The 16,547-nt window shown below is 35.0% G+C and overlaps 1 protein-coding gene across 6 annotated transcripts in view; it reads right to left on the bottom strand.

The window, feature by feature from the left end:
• LOC114533436 overlaps positions 1 to 16,547 on the bottom strand; it is a 119,176-nt gene that overhangs the window by 28,587 nt on the left and 74,042 nt on the right. For all 6 annotated transcript variants that reach the window (XM_028554949.1, XM_028554948.1, XM_028554952.1 and 3 more), the window contains 27 exons: positions 16,224 to 16,463; positions 15,216 to 15,329; positions 14,638 to 14,910; positions 13,849 to 14,370; positions 13,582 to 13,695; positions 12,971 to 13,355; positions 12,454 to 12,821; positions 11,809 to 11,928; positions 11,347 to 11,469; positions 10,336 to 10,662; positions 9,704 to 9,943; positions 8,715 to 8,828; positions 8,181 to 8,453; positions 7,317 to 7,838; positions 7,036 to 7,149; positions 6,440 to 6,824; positions 5,923 to 6,290; positions 5,503 to 5,622; positions 5,067 to 5,189; positions 4,633 to 4,743; positions 3,614 to 3,877; positions 2,344 to 2,874; positions 2,030 to 2,143; positions 1,482 to 1,607; positions 815 to 937; positions 635 to 745; positions 156 to 425 (listed from right to left, as the gene is read on the bottom strand). In XM_028554949.1, coding sequence (XP_028410750.1) covers positions 156 to 425; positions 635 to 745; positions 815 to 937; positions 1,482 to 1,607; positions 2,030 to 2,143; positions 2,344 to 2,874; positions 3,614 to 3,877; positions 4,633 to 4,743; positions 5,067 to 5,189; positions 5,503 to 5,622; positions 5,923 to 6,290; positions 6,440 to 6,824; positions 7,036 to 7,149; positions 7,317 to 7,838; positions 8,181 to 8,453; positions 8,715 to 8,828; positions 9,704 to 9,943; positions 10,336 to 10,662; positions 11,347 to 11,469; positions 11,809 to 11,928; positions 12,454 to 12,821; positions 12,971 to 13,355; positions 13,582 to 13,695; positions 13,849 to 14,370; positions 14,638 to 14,910; positions 15,216 to 15,329; positions 16,224 to 16,463 — 6,495 coding nt within the window. The remainder of the gene's footprint in view (positions 1 to 155; positions 426 to 634; positions 746 to 814; positions 938 to 1,481; positions 1,608 to 2,029; positions 2,144 to 2,343; positions 2,875 to 3,613; positions 3,878 to 4,632; positions 4,744 to 5,066; positions 5,190 to 5,502; positions 5,623 to 5,922; positions 6,291 to 6,439; positions 6,825 to 7,035; positions 7,150 to 7,316; positions 7,839 to 8,180; positions 8,454 to 8,714; positions 8,829 to 9,703; positions 9,944 to 10,335; positions 10,663 to 11,346; positions 11,470 to 11,808; positions 11,929 to 12,453; positions 12,822 to 12,970; positions 13,356 to 13,581; positions 13,696 to 13,848; positions 14,371 to 14,637; positions 14,911 to 15,215; positions 15,330 to 16,223; positions 16,464 to 16,547) is intronic.

Below are 16,547 nucleotides of genomic sequence, written 5' to 3'. Positions count from 1 at the left end.
TTTATCGCTGCATGTGTGCCGTATACTAAAGAAAAGCATGCCGTGGAACGAATCCATTCGAAAGAAATTTAATCCTCAGGTTTTGAGTTTGACCAGGCAAAGCTACACACGACAATTTTTATTGTCCACAAAATAATGAAATTATTTTCTTTTACCTTTATACTTTGTTGATAAAGAAATTTTTGCGTCATTCACAACAACACTTCCTCGCAGGAGTTGCACAGTAATATTTGGAAACAATACTTTCAATGACTTTGTGCAGGAAGGTTGTCCATTTCCACATTTTTCATTCACTTGTCTTATCTCAAATGTGTTGTTCACGTTGTCTCTAGCCATAACATATTCACATGTCCCCATGAATTCATAATGTATCCCATCAAATGTTGAATAATGAGGATCACCTCGTGAATAACACGTTCCTTCAACTGTTATATTAATTTCGAAAAAAATGGTAAATTAGTAGTAGTAGGTGATCATGCGATAACCAGTACAACTTGGGAATAATGGTACAAGTGATGTTGGATGTTTCTCCGCCAGCAGTGAAACACGGCAAAAAAAGGGGAAATGCCCTCTGCCAATATCTCAAAAGTCACATATGTACGTTTTCTAACATAGGATCAAGGTTTATACTTACTTCGCTTGCAACTTGGTCCCTCATATCCGTCTTTACATACACATTTGAAGAGGCTGTTTAGCGGAATGCAATTTTCATTTTCTCCACAGGCAAGGACACTGCAGTTTTTTACTGTTAAGACATAAAATAATAATATGGTTACATGTGAACACAAGGTACTTTGCCAAATTATGCTGTTACCTTCACAATGTTGGCCATCACCTATGAAACCTTCATCACACAAACAATAGTAAGAACCAATTTGGTTTACACAAGTTGTGGCATTAGGATGACAAGCGTTGCGATGCAAACATTCATTGGTATCTATAATAAACAAAATTTCAGAACTGAAACTAAAGTTAACAGCATGGTTTTGGAAAAAATTCAAAAAGCATAAAAACAAAAAAAGAAACGATGTAGGAAATCTTAAAATGAATAGGCTGCATTTTTGGCTTGGCATTGTAATAATATGCATGATTTTTTATTATACTAAGAAAATACGGTAGTGGCACGTCAGTTGCATAGCGTTAATTACTATAAGTTTTGATCTAAATTGGATCATATAATTTCATACTTTAAAAACCTCTAGTTAAAACATTTAACGCCGCAATATAACTTCGCTTTGTTATACTATTTCCCGTAACTAAAAATTGCGAATTTACTTTATTTGGGACAAGCTTAATGCATGAAACCGGCGCACTGGCTCGAAACTTTCTCAGACTTAATTTCTAGGAACCCATGGTCCATTAGTCCCCTGTGTCGTACTACTCAATAATTAAAAATGAGGTTTAAATTAAATTTCTAAATTAAAGACAGACGAAAAAGAGATGCTCACTTCTCGAAAAATAAAATGGTTATCAATCTATACCTTTAAATTCACATCGTGGTCCAAAAAAGTCAAATAGACAATTGCACACGAACTGTCCTCCAATACGTCGATTGATATCCCTGCACAAACCCCCATTTAAGCACGGAGCACTTGAACACGGAGTAACTGTTCAAAATATAAAGATAAATGTTCAAAGAACCATCGTTGCATGCTTTTTTCAATTATACAGACTACTGTAGGGTTCAGAAAGCGACGGCAGCACCGACAAATGACGTCTTCCGTAAATCAATTTTGTATTATTTCTTCTAAATTGGCTTATCCAAAACATTATGTGAGATGGAGCTAGTTGTAGGCTGTTTCATTTTAAAAAAATGTTTCTGACTTAATTCAAATTGAAAAATAAATGTCAATTCCGGGAAATTCACCATGACCTACATACGACGCAGTAGGTGGCACGTTTACCACATTTTTTATTTAAGACAACTTCAATTTAGCTATGCCACTATATATTTTAGAAGCATCTACTTTTGTGGTGATTTGATGGTTAAGAAACAAAGTGTGAAGTTATATGTAAATAAAACAGTTACTTCGAATTTCACAACGGTAACCAGTATAACCAACAGGACATGAGCAAAAAAATGATGATCCATTGTTTGTGCAAGTCCCTCCATTGAAGCACGGATCACTGGCACAAGCAGTACCTAGGCGAGGAAATAAAGGAAGGTAAGTTCGAGCTCGTATATTTTTTTTTCTTCCATAGCTCGCCATGCTATTTGCGATGAAGTATAATTAAATAATTATAATGATCAGGTTTCTGAGAGCTTGGTTACATTATACTCGTTTCGTGGCTGCGATTAATGGAGTACACCAAAAAAAAAACATCCTAAACCTTCATACTTACTACATTGACGATATCGAGGGTGATTCAACCAGTTGATTATCACGCCACGTGAAGCACAGTTACCGACATAAGCCTCTATTGCTTGACATACACAAACTGTTGGATGATCATCGCAAGCACAAACATCGTACTCACAATCTTCAATGTAACCTTCGGAGTCTGGGTTGATATAACTTGCGCAGGCATCAAATGGAGCATTTCGTAAAGCTGAGCAGTTGGCTCTTGCAGTTACATTTCTATCAGGATTTGTTTTACAAGGATGATCTACAAATATCGCATCTTCACAATCAAGATTAGTTTTCCAGGAGTTGCCAAAATCTATTGCATTGTTTGCTAATGTTCCATTGGGTGTTAAGAAATCATCTCCACGATATCTGTTAAATGTTCCACATAAACCAGATGTTCTACTTAGATAACGAGCTTGTACTGTTATTCTCACGTTATGAACGTTATTCCACATTACTTCGACACCATAATCACTTTCAATCAAGGTTATGCCACGAGTAGGATTGGAGATATTCACACCTTTGGCTGAGAAAAAAATAGAAAATAGCATGTGATTGATCTTTGTCGATTCACGTTTTGGTTGAATTTACACAGGACACAGGCCTGAGGCTAGCGGCTGAATCTTCAGTTATATAATAACATTAAGAATTCCTTCAATTTCATTGGTCGAGAGCTATGACCTATAACAGGACAGACGCACGAAATAACGTCACAGATAAATTTTAAACGGATTAGATCAGTCATCTTTTGTTCATTTTGTCATCCAATCACAATTTAGCACGTATCGTAAGCTAGCCAATAGCCTCTTTGTTTTGTTCTTATCGCAAACGACGTCATACCGTGTATCTATACTGAACAGACAACGATTCAATGTACTCTATTTGTTAAATATCGCATTTGTTCTTATCTTGATATTGGGAGGTTTAATATCGACTTCCGCTACGAGCATCGATACCAATATTCAGTCAGGCGCATGCGCAGACGTAACAATCGTCCAAAATGTGGTAACACTGGAAGTCGCGAGTACCATTTTAGGAGTTGAAAATGGAATTGTATAGGCATACGAAGTACCGAATCATATTTACTGTATTATTGTCATTAGCCGTAGTTTTCTAATATATTAATTAGCTAGTATATTAATTGCATAATGTTTAAGCTTTGTTTGATGAGACTTAAGGATTGCGATTAGAGTTTTTATATGTGAATATAGCCGCCATGAATACGCTGGCTTTGAATCAGACATTTATGATAGAAGTTGACTTACCCATATACATTAAGGAAACTGTCGCTCCATTCACAACCACACTGCCTCGCAGGAGTTGGATGGTTATATTTGGAAACAATACTGTCAATGACTTTGTGCAGGAAGGTTGTCCATTTCCACATTTTTCATTCACTTGTCTTATTTCAAATGTGTTGTTCACGTTGTCTCTAGCCATAACGTATTCACATGTCCCCATGAATTCATAATGTATCCCATCAAATGTTGAATAGTGCGGATCGCCTCGTGAATTACATGTTCCTTCAACTGTGTGCAAGAGAATAACAGGTTAATTGAAAGCCTTCAAGAAACCGTTTGCTGCAAACTTTAGGATAATAATTAAAAAAAAAGAATGCTTTGTTTTCCCTTGAGGAAAGCTCAATATTTTCCTTCGGGGATCAGTAATTGTATTAAGTGTATACTAGGCAAGAATTAACAGTAATTCTAAGGGCGAGGAATACTGAAGTTGGTGCACCATAAAAAGGTCATTTGCTATAGTTTGTGTCTAGTTCACAGGACGGACATAAGTGTGCCAAGTATGCTTTAGTCGTTTTAGAGCTTAGTTTTATGGTAAAAGAGAGGGAGAGTTATTACCGCAATATACTCAAATTAACTTTGGTACCATTGCGCAAAAAAATATTTCTTTTCGGACGTGTCCGAAACAACTGCTCAAGCGAACTTAGTGACACTAGAATCAGAATAGTCGTAAATTTCTACTTCAACATAATTTCAAAATTTCTAATTTCATAAAGATTCAAAAAATCTTTTTGTTGTGTACCACCTTCAATATTACAAATAATTTAGATGATATTTTACTGGTTAATAATTAAAAGGCATCATGCACCACCACATCTTACACAAAGCTTTAGGCCTATAAAGTCAGAAACCAACTCTAATTAAGTCATTGTCAACTCAAATTTTGTCGTTTTTACAGTTTTTGTTTCACAAAAACAATAATAACAGCACTCAGCGATTCCAGATTCCGATCACAATGATCACAATGTTTTAGTTTTTTTACTTACTTCGCCTGCAATGAGGTCCTTCATGATTTTCTTTACATACACATTTGAAAATACCATTGGCAGGAATGCAATTTTCATTTTTCCCACAGGCAAGAATACTGCAATTTTTCACTGAAAAAGGATATACACATTCAACTTACACACTCATTTTATTTTTAATTTTTAATTTCATATTGGTCGAATTCGGTACAATTTAGGAACATGGCTAGATGCTATGTGACTGTAGTATTTTTCCGTAACACTTTCTTTTCAATACTATATTTCTAGCTAGACGTAACAAAATGGTTAAGATGTGAATATCAGATTTAGCTCAAAGTTACACACGATAAAAAAGACGTTTTTGCTGTTCCATTTTTTTTGAATTATCACAAGATACAAATTGCAATAAAAGGAGGAAGATTTTACACGTATCTTATTAAGCACATATATTATACCTTCACAATGTTGGCCATCACCTATGAAGCCTTCATCACACAGACAATAGTAAGAACCAATTTGGTTTACACAAGTTGTGGCGTTAGGATGACAAGCGTTTGGATCGAAACATTCATTTATATCTAGAAAAGAAAAGATATTTATTACCGTTGTCAACATGCGTGAGTATAACATATATACTGTATTAGGAACGTACTCGTAAACACGCGGACAAATGTTCGCTATTTTAGAACATAGATCTACGTATTTTAAAAAGTTCAAAAATTTTTTTAAAACTTGTCCCCAACTCAAAATATAACCAAGGAAATTACTGTCGATGTACGCACGAGCCCGAACTAATTTGAAAAGCAAATTTGAAACCTTTTTCTAAAAGTTCAAAAGTTGAAATTGCTAAGACGAAACTCAGCAAGAATTAAGTTTTGTATATGTCGCTACCTGCACAGTTCACACCATTTCCAAAAAACCCTTCCTTGCAAGAGCAGTTAAAACTTCCCAATGAATCTGAGCATGTTGAATATACAGAGCAAAAGGTTCCACGGCAACATTCATCCACGTCTAAAAATGAAAAAATGTTTGCCAAATTTTAGTGAATTTTTGGAAACGAGTATTCGAAAACACAAAATTAATGGGGTGCCATTTACCATTTATTCTCTGCTCGTTAAAAAAATTACACGGCATTTACAATACATGTACTTTTGTACTGTGTACTATTATCATTACTATTATTATTAGAATTATCGATTGTAAAATAGAAGCCCTAAAGGTAAACTATTTCAGCTAATTAAACCTGTACGGAAGCAAGAAGATTTAAAGATTAACTACCATTGCAAGTCATTCTTAAAATATACTACTCACCATATGCAACAACAAAACCGGCCATCTCTTGGTTCAATGAAATGTTTCCACCTTGTTCTAGAAATAAGTTCTTGACATACATGTAAATCAACTTATTTTCTTTAGATAACACATACAAATTGTCAATATCAGTTGCAACTTGTATCTTTTCTGGATAGGTGATGTTCAGCTTGCTTGTTTTCCCTGTATATGTCGTTTTCATGACCTCGTAACCTGTGTTCTCGTAATTGATCCAGTAGATAGCACTGTCGTATACGTCAACAGAAATTGACTGCGCTAACCCGGGATAGGTAAAATTTTTGAATGATTGATCATTTGGATCGTAGCGAATGATTGGAGGATTTGAAGATCTGGCCATATAGAGATAACTATGAAAAGAAAAAATACATAGTTTTGCGAAATGTGTGAAAAAATCGTACATCTCAGCACCAATAATTCCTGTGACGTTATTGGAAGTTCTAATCGGCAGCTATTATATAAATGTGATGAGTGACGGAGTAAGATTTACGTAATTTACCCTGAAGCTATGTCGATTTCCAGATCTCTTACGTCAGAGATATCCGATAGAGCCTCAACTGCAGTTTGTTGACCACTTGAAATATTGTGCATCCATATACTTTTATGAAGTGAGTGGTAATAATATATCACATTACTTTTGCCATCGACCGTGAAAAAGCTTACATTACTAATCGGTATGGAGGTAGCGTTGGAACCATCCAAATTATAACTTTCAAATCCTGTGGTATTAAAATACAGGTACAACTTTCTGTTTATACCATCATATGACAACAAAGCATTTAAACGACCGTCGATACTCTTCGGGCTGGGAGTGGATTCTTTTGTGCTATAGGACAAAGTTCCCATTGATGTGGAAACGAATAAATAGGGTACTTGGCATCGATCTGAAAAAGAAACGCAAGTTATAGTCATGCGTTTTATTTCTAAAAATTTTTAGGTAATATCTAGTAATAACTGTTCACTTTTTAAACAGTAAAAAACATTCAAAGCCAAAAAGACGCAGAACATTATGACGATGTCATTGCTTGGCCTCTTTAGCAGACTAATTCAAAGATCAACGAGTAACAAGGAGTAACATGTTAAGATTTTAGTTACCTTGAATTTCACATCTATCTCCCAAGAAACTGGGATGACATCTACATTCAAATGAAGCACCAACGTTTCTACATCTTCCTCCATTGTAACATGGAGCACTCGCACATGGGGTACCTTTCAAAAGAAGATTCGTAATTGTTCAAAATGATGGAAATATTCAGATTCTAGTCCAACAATGTAACACCCAAAAGTTTTGAAATCTGAGAAGCCCAAATGTCATACGGAATTTCAAGGTAATCTCAAGCAGAACAGTTGCAGTTTTAACAAAGTTATTAACTCACGGCAACTTGCGGATTCATCTAAACTCTCCCAAGGTATAACAACGTTGGAAGCACAATCATCAGCGTAAGCTTCAAGAGCCTGACAATAACAAACAACAGGATCATCTTCACAAGCACACATATCATATTCACAATCTTCAATATATCCTTCTTGAACGGGATCGATATAACTGGAACAATTACTGAAAGGTGGTTTGGTTAACGTTGAACACTTTTCACGAGCTTTCCATTTTCTTCCTGGATTGATATCACATGGGTGCGGCACTTCAATGGCTTCGTCACATTCTGAATCAACTTTCCAAGAATTTCCGAATGCAACTGAATCAGTTGTAAATGTTCCATTGTATGTCCAGAAATCATCACCACGCCTTTTATTATAAGTACCACATAAACCAGATGTTCTATTTATATAACGACCTAAAATTGTCACTCGCACATTGTAGACATTGTTCCAAAATACTGTCACGCCATAGTCACTTGTTACCAATGTTTGACCACTTCCAGGTCTACTAATGGTAACATCTTGAAAGGAATATAAAATAGAATAATAAGTCAGGAACTTTGAATGGAGCGAAAACAAACTGTAGAATAGAGAATAATAATGTTATGCTATGCGCCCCCCCTACTTTGCTTCTTCGAACAGAATAACGAACACACCCAGATTATGTTGCATGCATGTGATCCATGTCAAATTATGTTAATTAATGTGATCCATGATTGGCCCAACTTAATTACTCGCAAAATAGAAAAGAAAAGCTTAAGAAAAACTAAAGGTCTAGAATTTTATTGTTTTCAATACAAAATCAATCATTTTATCTCGACTCATGAAATTTTTTATCCAAAAGAACTCATAAACCGAGATACCTGGATAGTTGACTGGTAATGTAACTTGAGCACCATTAACTAAGGTCATTCCTCTTCGGAGATGAATGAAGGTTGAATTTGTAAATATCACTGTCAATGATTTCGTACACGTGGGAAGTCCATTTCCACAAGGTTCATTTTCTTGCCTTATTTCAAATGTGTTGTTTACAAAGTCTTTTGCCAGAACGTATTCACATTTTCCCATGAAGTCAAAACGTTTTCCATCAAATGTCGTGTAATGCGGATCTCCCTGAGCTTTACATGTCGCTTCAACTACAAAGAAGAGTTTAAAATATAAATTGAGCTGTTTTTGTTCGCATAAGGATTACATAAATAAAAATTAATATAGTTTCGTGGAAACACTGTTGGTAGACGTTAGAAACTCTCATGCTCGGAGGACTTGTCATTCGATGGCCCATCCCTTGAAACGTTTCAATCTAGAAAGTTCTGTAAATTTTTATCGCATTTTTCCGTGCTAGGCTCAGTTTTCGTCAAGTTCATCTTCCACCAATCGAATATGTATCAGAAACCAACCTCTCTTTTCGCAACTTTGCCCTTCAAAATCCTGGTTACAAACACATTGATGGGTGCCACCGACCGCAACACACATTTCATTTTCTCCACACTTCATTTCATTACAGTTTAAAACTAAAATGAAAAAATCTAAATAAGTCTTTTTCGCAACATAGAAAAACAATTTGTAAAATTCAATAGATTCTCGACTTCGAAATGCAAGCAATTTAGTTCTTTGTTATATGATAATAATCTTTAATTATATAGGAAAACTTTGTCACTATAAAGTGGTTTTCACAAAGGTCCTGCTTATAATGATCTCTATGAAAATATGAAACTATGTATTAGATAAAAGTCGCTAAATACGTCTTTTTAAATATTCATTAAAATATAGATAAGTCTAGGGTTATTAAGTTAAAAGTTTTGAAAATAACTTTCTCTTAAAAATCTATCATGAGAAAGCATTTCGTATAAATATCACTTTGCCTGTTCATTTAGAATTGTGTTTATTTTCTGTCGCACATTCTGCTACAAGCATGCATCTATACCAAATAAGGAGTTTGATTACACAGGCAAAATGTAATGGCGGCACAACATACCATCGACAAACAGAACAAGAAATAAGTAGTAAAATTCAAAGCTCGGTAGAATATGTTAGTTATCAACTAATCTCACATTTCCGCGAGATATTCGCTCAGGGATTTTTTAGGCAAATATTACTAATTAATAGATTATAACCAACAAGAACACTAGTATTTTTTGCTTCTCATGTACACAATTTGAATAAATTGACGAACCTAGCTTAGTAAGTATGGACAGGAGCGTTTCGCATTGGTGATTGCGAGCAAAGTGTGGCACCTAATAACGTTTATCATCTCATTAAATAATATTGTTTGAATTGCATTCGAAGCGACCAAAATGCGACGTGTAACCTAGGCCATATACATTTGTGCATCATTTAGATGTGTTTAGATGTGTGAAAAATATATTCATCAGAGATAAAACCATACCTCTGCAAGTTGAGGACGACATATTCTGTGCCAAAGTTGCAAATTCATTAAAATCTTGCAATAAGTAAACATATTTATCTACGGGATGTGAAGCCATTGTTTTCAACTCGTTTACATCGATTCCTGAGCCAACCCCAATCGAATATATGACAACGCCTGCTTTTTTTAGCTCCTGGGATGGTTGTGCAACATTTCCACTGCTTTTCCCATCAGTCAACACTATCAGTATTCTTTTTGTGTCTGAATGAATAATTTTTATTTATATTTCATTTATATTCGCTATTAACAACATCATGATGAAAAATATTGCATATTGCTGCGTATGCTAGAGTACATATTTTCGGTTCAGGAGGAGAGCTCCAAGGGGACGCAATGAGAAGTACTGATAAAATTTTTAAAATTCGCTAATTTTCTAGACCTGAGATAACGAAAAGCCAACATAACTTAATCAAAGATCTGGATTGGGTTTGTAATTGAAATAAAGGTGAAATAACAAGGGAGCGCATATTCATAATTTCATTATTAATGAATCTGTTCAAATTTTTTTTATGGCGCTAAATACGTGATAAACGTAATATGCATGCATGATAAAAAAAAAAAAAAAAAAAGAATAACTCGTATAATTAACAAACCTGATATGCGGGTATTAAACATGTGCGATTTCGCAAGTGTCAAGGCTGCGGCAGTATTAGTGCCTCCACCCGTGTACGGAATGTTGTCTATAGCAGAATAGAGATCTTGCCGTGTTGGAAATGCTTGAGAAAATGTAAGATGCAATGACGGTGAGGAGGCATATGACATCACGGAGACCCTTGTATTATTTTGTGAAACTTTGAAGTGATAGATAAGGTCCTTTACAAACGATTTCATTGTCTCAAAATGTGCTGACCCAATACTACCAGAACTGTCTAACATAAATCCAAGATCAATCTTCGTCGTACACCTTGGAATTAATTTACCTACGAAAAGAAAATGGAAGAACATTTTAATAAAAAGAAAATTGCCCGTTGAATCAGACTTGCATTGCAAGTAATAGTTACGAAATATATCTGTATGGGAATTTCACATGGCGAGTGCGTTGCTCGCAAATCCCATAGAGAACAGTCGCTTGTATTTTGAGATTTTTTGTGAAATTGATTATCAATCTATGACAACACCCTTGCATTACCTTTTACACAGAACAACCACATGCAGTAATTACCGATCTATACTTGCATCATATGTTCCATTACATGCATGTGAAGAAGATACTGTAAAGTTATCAGTACTTAGAAATTGACTATTCCAAATTTCGCAAAAAGGATTAAAGTATTTGGAAGAAAAAGTAGAACCCATTGTTAGGCATAAAAGATAAAAAAATTGCCCCAACATTCGCCCAGAAATGAATTGATATCAATGTTATCAAACTGTTTTCCGGTCGAGCTTTGGTAGAGATATTAAGAATATTAACGTCAATGAGTCCGCAACGATGTTTGGCATAGATAACCCATGGCGCTGAAAATTTTTTTATGTACACTGCACTGTAACTAAGGATATCAATAGTATACCAAAATGGCATAATTTCCTTTCTAACTTTCTATAATGATGACAAATGCTAGATATTTAAATTATATCATATTCTCAATTGTAGACGTTATACATACATGTTCGCCCATCTCCAGTATAATCTTCGTTACAAATACAGGCAAATGAACCATTCGTGTTTATACATGATGCTCGAATTGAATGATCACAGTTGTTACTCCCAATCTCGCATTCATTTATATCTGTAGTGTTAAAACACAAAAATTAATAATTTCCAGACAAGGTACATAAAGTACTAGGTACATAAATTTCCCGCAGTCTGGGGCAAATAGTAAAGCGTAGTTCTTATATGTCACCAACGGTCGACGATGGCCATGCATTATCGGTGATATGCTTTTTCATTTTGAATTTTTTTTTGTTACAGCCCACAAACAATACATCGGCGTTGTCAGTGACATATGAGAACCATGCAGGCTTTAACGAAGCTTATTTTAAGCAAATATTGCAAAACGCCGGCACACGACTGTTGTAAAACATTTTTTTTAGTTGAAAGAGACACAGCGTGGCATTTATGTGTGTACCTTCACAATTTTCACCATTTCCAGTGTATCCTTCTTTGCAAGAGCAGTTAAAACTTCCCAATGAATCTGAACATGTTGAATACACTGAACAAAATGTTCCACGGCAACATTCATCCACGTCTAAAAAATGAAAAATGGCTTTAAGCAAATTTTTATTGAGTACATTTTTTACAATGTTTCTTAAATATTGAAGCCTGAAATAAATAATTTTGTTTTATAGGTGCTGTGTATTTTAAATGTGATTGGTTCATTCATAGTCACATGACTTTAAATAAATGCAATGAAAGTGAAAGTGAAAGTGAAAGTGAAAAGTGCAAGTGAAAAATTGTTGCCCGCATATTGTCATAACAAGGTTTTTTGAAATGAAATTGTCGTGTAACATGTAGGTTTTTGTTTTTATATAACAAAACACTTAATGTTCGCTACACCTGGGGAAATAGTCAGTTTTGTTTTCCCTCGAGTCTCAATGTTTCCCTCGACTCAGACTCATGGGAAAACAAAACTCACTATTTCCCTCGGGAGCATACATTAAGTGTATAATATTTCAGCATGCAAGTTAAACCTGTACACAAGCAACAAGATTTAAAGATTTGAAGATTATCTACTATTGCAAATCATTCTTAAAATATACAAAGATCTGCTCACCATATGCAACGACAAGACCTCTAATCTCCCGCTGTAATGAAATGATTCCAACATCTCGTGCATCCAAATTCTTGATATATTTGAGAATGAGGTTATCATGCTTAGATATCACGTACAAATTTTCAATATCAGTCGCAACTTGTATTTTGTTTGAATAGGTAATGTTCAGCTTGCTTGTTTTGCCAGTATATGTCGTTTTCATGACCTCGTAACCTGTGTCCTCGTAATTAATCCAGTAGATAACTCTGTCGTATACGTCAACAGAAATTGATTGCGCTAACCCGGGATAGGTGAAATTTTTGATTGATTGATCATTTGGATCGTAGCGAATGATTGGGGGATTTGAGGATCTGGCCATATAGATATAACTATGAAAAGGAAAAAGTTAAGATTTCTACAATACATGGCTTTGCGAAATAGTTAAAAAAGTACAGCTCAGTACCAATAACGGGGCTTGCGGAGTGGTGGGAAATTAATTAGGAGATAAACATATAAGGAATTAACAAATATGATTTACCCTGAAACTATGTCGATTTCCAAGTCTCTTACGTCAGAGATATCCGATAGAGCCTCAACTGCAGTTTGTTGACCACTTGAAATATTGTACATCCATATACTTTTATGAAGTGAGTGGAAATAATATATCACATTACTTTTGCCATCGACCGTGAAAAAGCTTACATTACTGATCGGTATGGAGGTAGCGTTGAAACCATCCAAAATGTAACTATGAAATCCTGTATTATTAAAATACAGGTACAACCTTCTGTTTATACCATCATATGACAACAAAGCATTTAAACGATCATCGATACTGTTCGCGCCAAGTGTGTAATCTTTAGTGCTATAGGACAAAGTGCCCATTGACGTGGAAACGAATAAATAAGGTACTTGGCATTGATCTGAAAAGACGAAACGTTAGTCGTGAATTTTCGTTCTAAAAATATAGTTGGAAATATTGCTACACATGATTTTAAAACAATAATAAATGTTCACTTTCTACTGTAAAAATTCGAACATCTCATCGAAATCTCATCGACATTCTAACCATTGGTTTACCCGGAATTCCTATAAGCAGGCGAATTGAACGACCAACAAGAAACATGACAGTGTTCAGGATTTAGTTACCTTGAATTTCACATCTATCTCCCAGGAAACTAGGATGACATCTACATTCAAATGAAGCACCAACGTTTGTACATCTTCCTCCATTGTAACATGGAGCACTCGCACAAGGGGTACCTTTCAAAAGAAGGTTCGATAATCGCTCAGAATGATGGAAATATTTATAATCAAGTCAACTGTGTAACACGCAAAAATGTTGAATACTGGAAGCTCAAAATATTCATTTCAAAGAAATCTCAAGAAGTGCAGTTACAGTAGTTATTTACTTACGGCAAATTGAGGATTCATCTAGACTCTCCCAAGGTATAACAACATTGGAAGCACAATCATCAGCGTAAGCTTCAAGAGCCTGACAATAACAAACAACAGGATCATCTTCACAAGCACACATATCATATTCACAATCTTCAATATATCCTTCTTGAACCGGATTGATATAACTGGAACAATTACTGAAAGGTGGTTTGGTTAACGCTGAACACTTATTACGAGCTATCAATTTTCTCCCTGGATTGATGTCACATGGGTGCGGCACTTCAACGGCTTCGTCACATTCTGGATCAACTTTCCAAGAATTTCCGAATGCAACAGAATCAGTTGTACATATTCCATCGTAAGTGCAGAAATCATCACCTCGTCTTTTATTATAAGTACCACATAAACCAGATGTTCTATTTATATAACGACCTAGAATTGTCACTCGCACATTGTAGACATTGTTCCAAAATACTGTCACACCATAATCACTTGTTACCAATGTTTGACCACTTCCAGGCTTAGTAATGTTAACATCTTAAATGATTATAAAATGATTTAATTAACCGGGAACTGTGAGTGGAGCGGTCAATAACTAAATAATAGATCATAATTGTTATCCTATGCGCCCTTACTTTGCTTCTTAGATCGGAATGCTAGAATCAAAAAGAACCTAAAGATCTGTAATTTATATTGTTTCAAATGAACTTTCCATTTTTTCAAATTATGAATATCTGCCCACTATAGCACTCTCAAACATTACTAGTTACTAGTACAATGCACTGTTACTAGTAGAATAGATACCTGGATAGCTGACTGGCAATGTGACTTTCACACCATTAACTAACGTCATTCCTCTTCGCAATTCAATGAAGGTTAAATTTGTAAATATCACTGTCAATGATTTCGTACACGTCGGAAGTCCATTTCCACAAGGTTCATTTGCTTGCCTTATTTCAAATGTGTTGTTTACAAAGTCTTTTGCCAGAACATATTCACATTTTCCCATGAAGTCAAAACGTTTTCCATCAAATGTAGTGTAATGTGGATCTCCCTGGGCTTTACATGTCGCTTCAACTACAAATGAAAGCGTAAAGAATAATTCGAAAATCAAGCTGAAGTTGTTCACGAATCGAGACTAGCTTAATAATGAAGAAGCGTTTCATGGAAATACTGAAAGTAAACGTTTTTTCACGGTTAGAAGACTCGTCGTTTGATAGCCCAACCCTGGAAACGTTTGAATCAGGAAGTTCAACAAAATTTTCTGCACGTTTTGAATCGTTTTTTTAAGGTCATCTTACACAAAAGCCCAAAAATGTATTGTAATTACCCATCATGGGTATCTCACTGTATGCTTATATTCGCAGATATGTTGTACCTACCTCTTTTTTGGCAACTTTGTCCTTCAAAATCAGGGTGACAAATACATCCATGGGTATCACCAACCGGAACACATATCTCATTTTCTCCGCATCTTATTTCATTACAGTTCAAAACTAAAAAGAAAATGTCTGAATCAGCTATACCCAATCAAAATCGCAGTAGCAAATAGTGCCACCTACATTAATATAAGAAAACCACCAGTAAGATAAATAAAATAGAGATTAACGAGGTAACCCTTTGGGAGATATGAAATGGCAGTTCTCGTTCTGATCAACTGACAATTAATTTTAAGTGAAATGATCGTCTCAAAAATTGCCACTTTAACAAGCACCGTCTCATTTAGAATCTGCTTATTCTAAGCAGATGAAAGCTAGGAGTCGAAAGCTCCTGTAACCAAGATGTTAACATTCATGATCAATGATGATGAAGACTCTCTAAACAAACTACACCAAGCTTGACCAGCTAAAGATAACCACCAATGGCCAGTCTTCAAAGCAGTAATTCCAGAGTCAAAAGGGCCTGAGGTTGACATTTTAACGGAGACCTTACCGCAATAAAGAAATAAACTTCTAGTACCTAAAATTCAAAAGATTGTCGACTTCGAAATGCGGGCGATTTAAAATCTTGATTGCTGGCGATTAAAAATGTGAAATATTTTCACATGTGCAATTTCGCATTTAATTTCATGTGAAATCTTTTCACAATGAAATGTCACATCTGACTTTATGTGAATTCTGAATTTCACATAATATCACATTATTTTCGTAAGGGTTACAATCCCCCACTTGATGATAATTTCATAGAGGACCAAAACAAAGGCTTTATAACAAAAAAGTCCCACCAAAATACATGAACAAATGGTTTTTATGCAGTGAACATTTTTAAGAAAAAAGATTTTGGAACTATGGTTGGTGACAAAGGTTTACAGCATTGCGTGTTTTTTTTGATAATATATTTGTGCATGATTTAAGTTTGTTCTTAAAATGATATTAAACTTAAAACCATACCTCTGCATGTTGTGGACGACATATTCTGTGCCAAAATTGAAAATTCATTAAAATCTTGCAATAAGTAAACATGATCATCAACAGGAGGTGAAGCCATTATTCTCAACTCGTTTACATCGATTCCTGAGCCAACTCCAATCGAATATATGACAACGTCTTCTTTTTTTAGCTCCTGGGATGGTTGTGCAACATTTCCACTGCTTTGCCCATCAGTCAACACTATCAAAACCCTTTTTGTTCCTAAAATGATTAATTTGCATTTGTTTAAGTTCCTTATTAACGATATCAATAAAATATACGGCATATTGCCGGGTATAAAGATAT

Source organism: Dendronephthya gigantea, unplaced genomic scaffold (assembly GCF_004324835.1).
Source record: "Dendronephthya gigantea isolate DGI-Jeju-01 unplaced genomic scaffold, DenGig_1.0 000090F, whole genome shotgun sequence".
Lineage (NCBI taxonomy): Eukaryota > Metazoa > Cnidaria > Anthozoa > Malacalcyonacea > Nephtheidae > Dendronephthya > Dendronephthya gigantea.
Note: the sequence above shows the minus strand (reverse complement) of the source record. Positions and strands in the feature narration are given on the sequence as shown.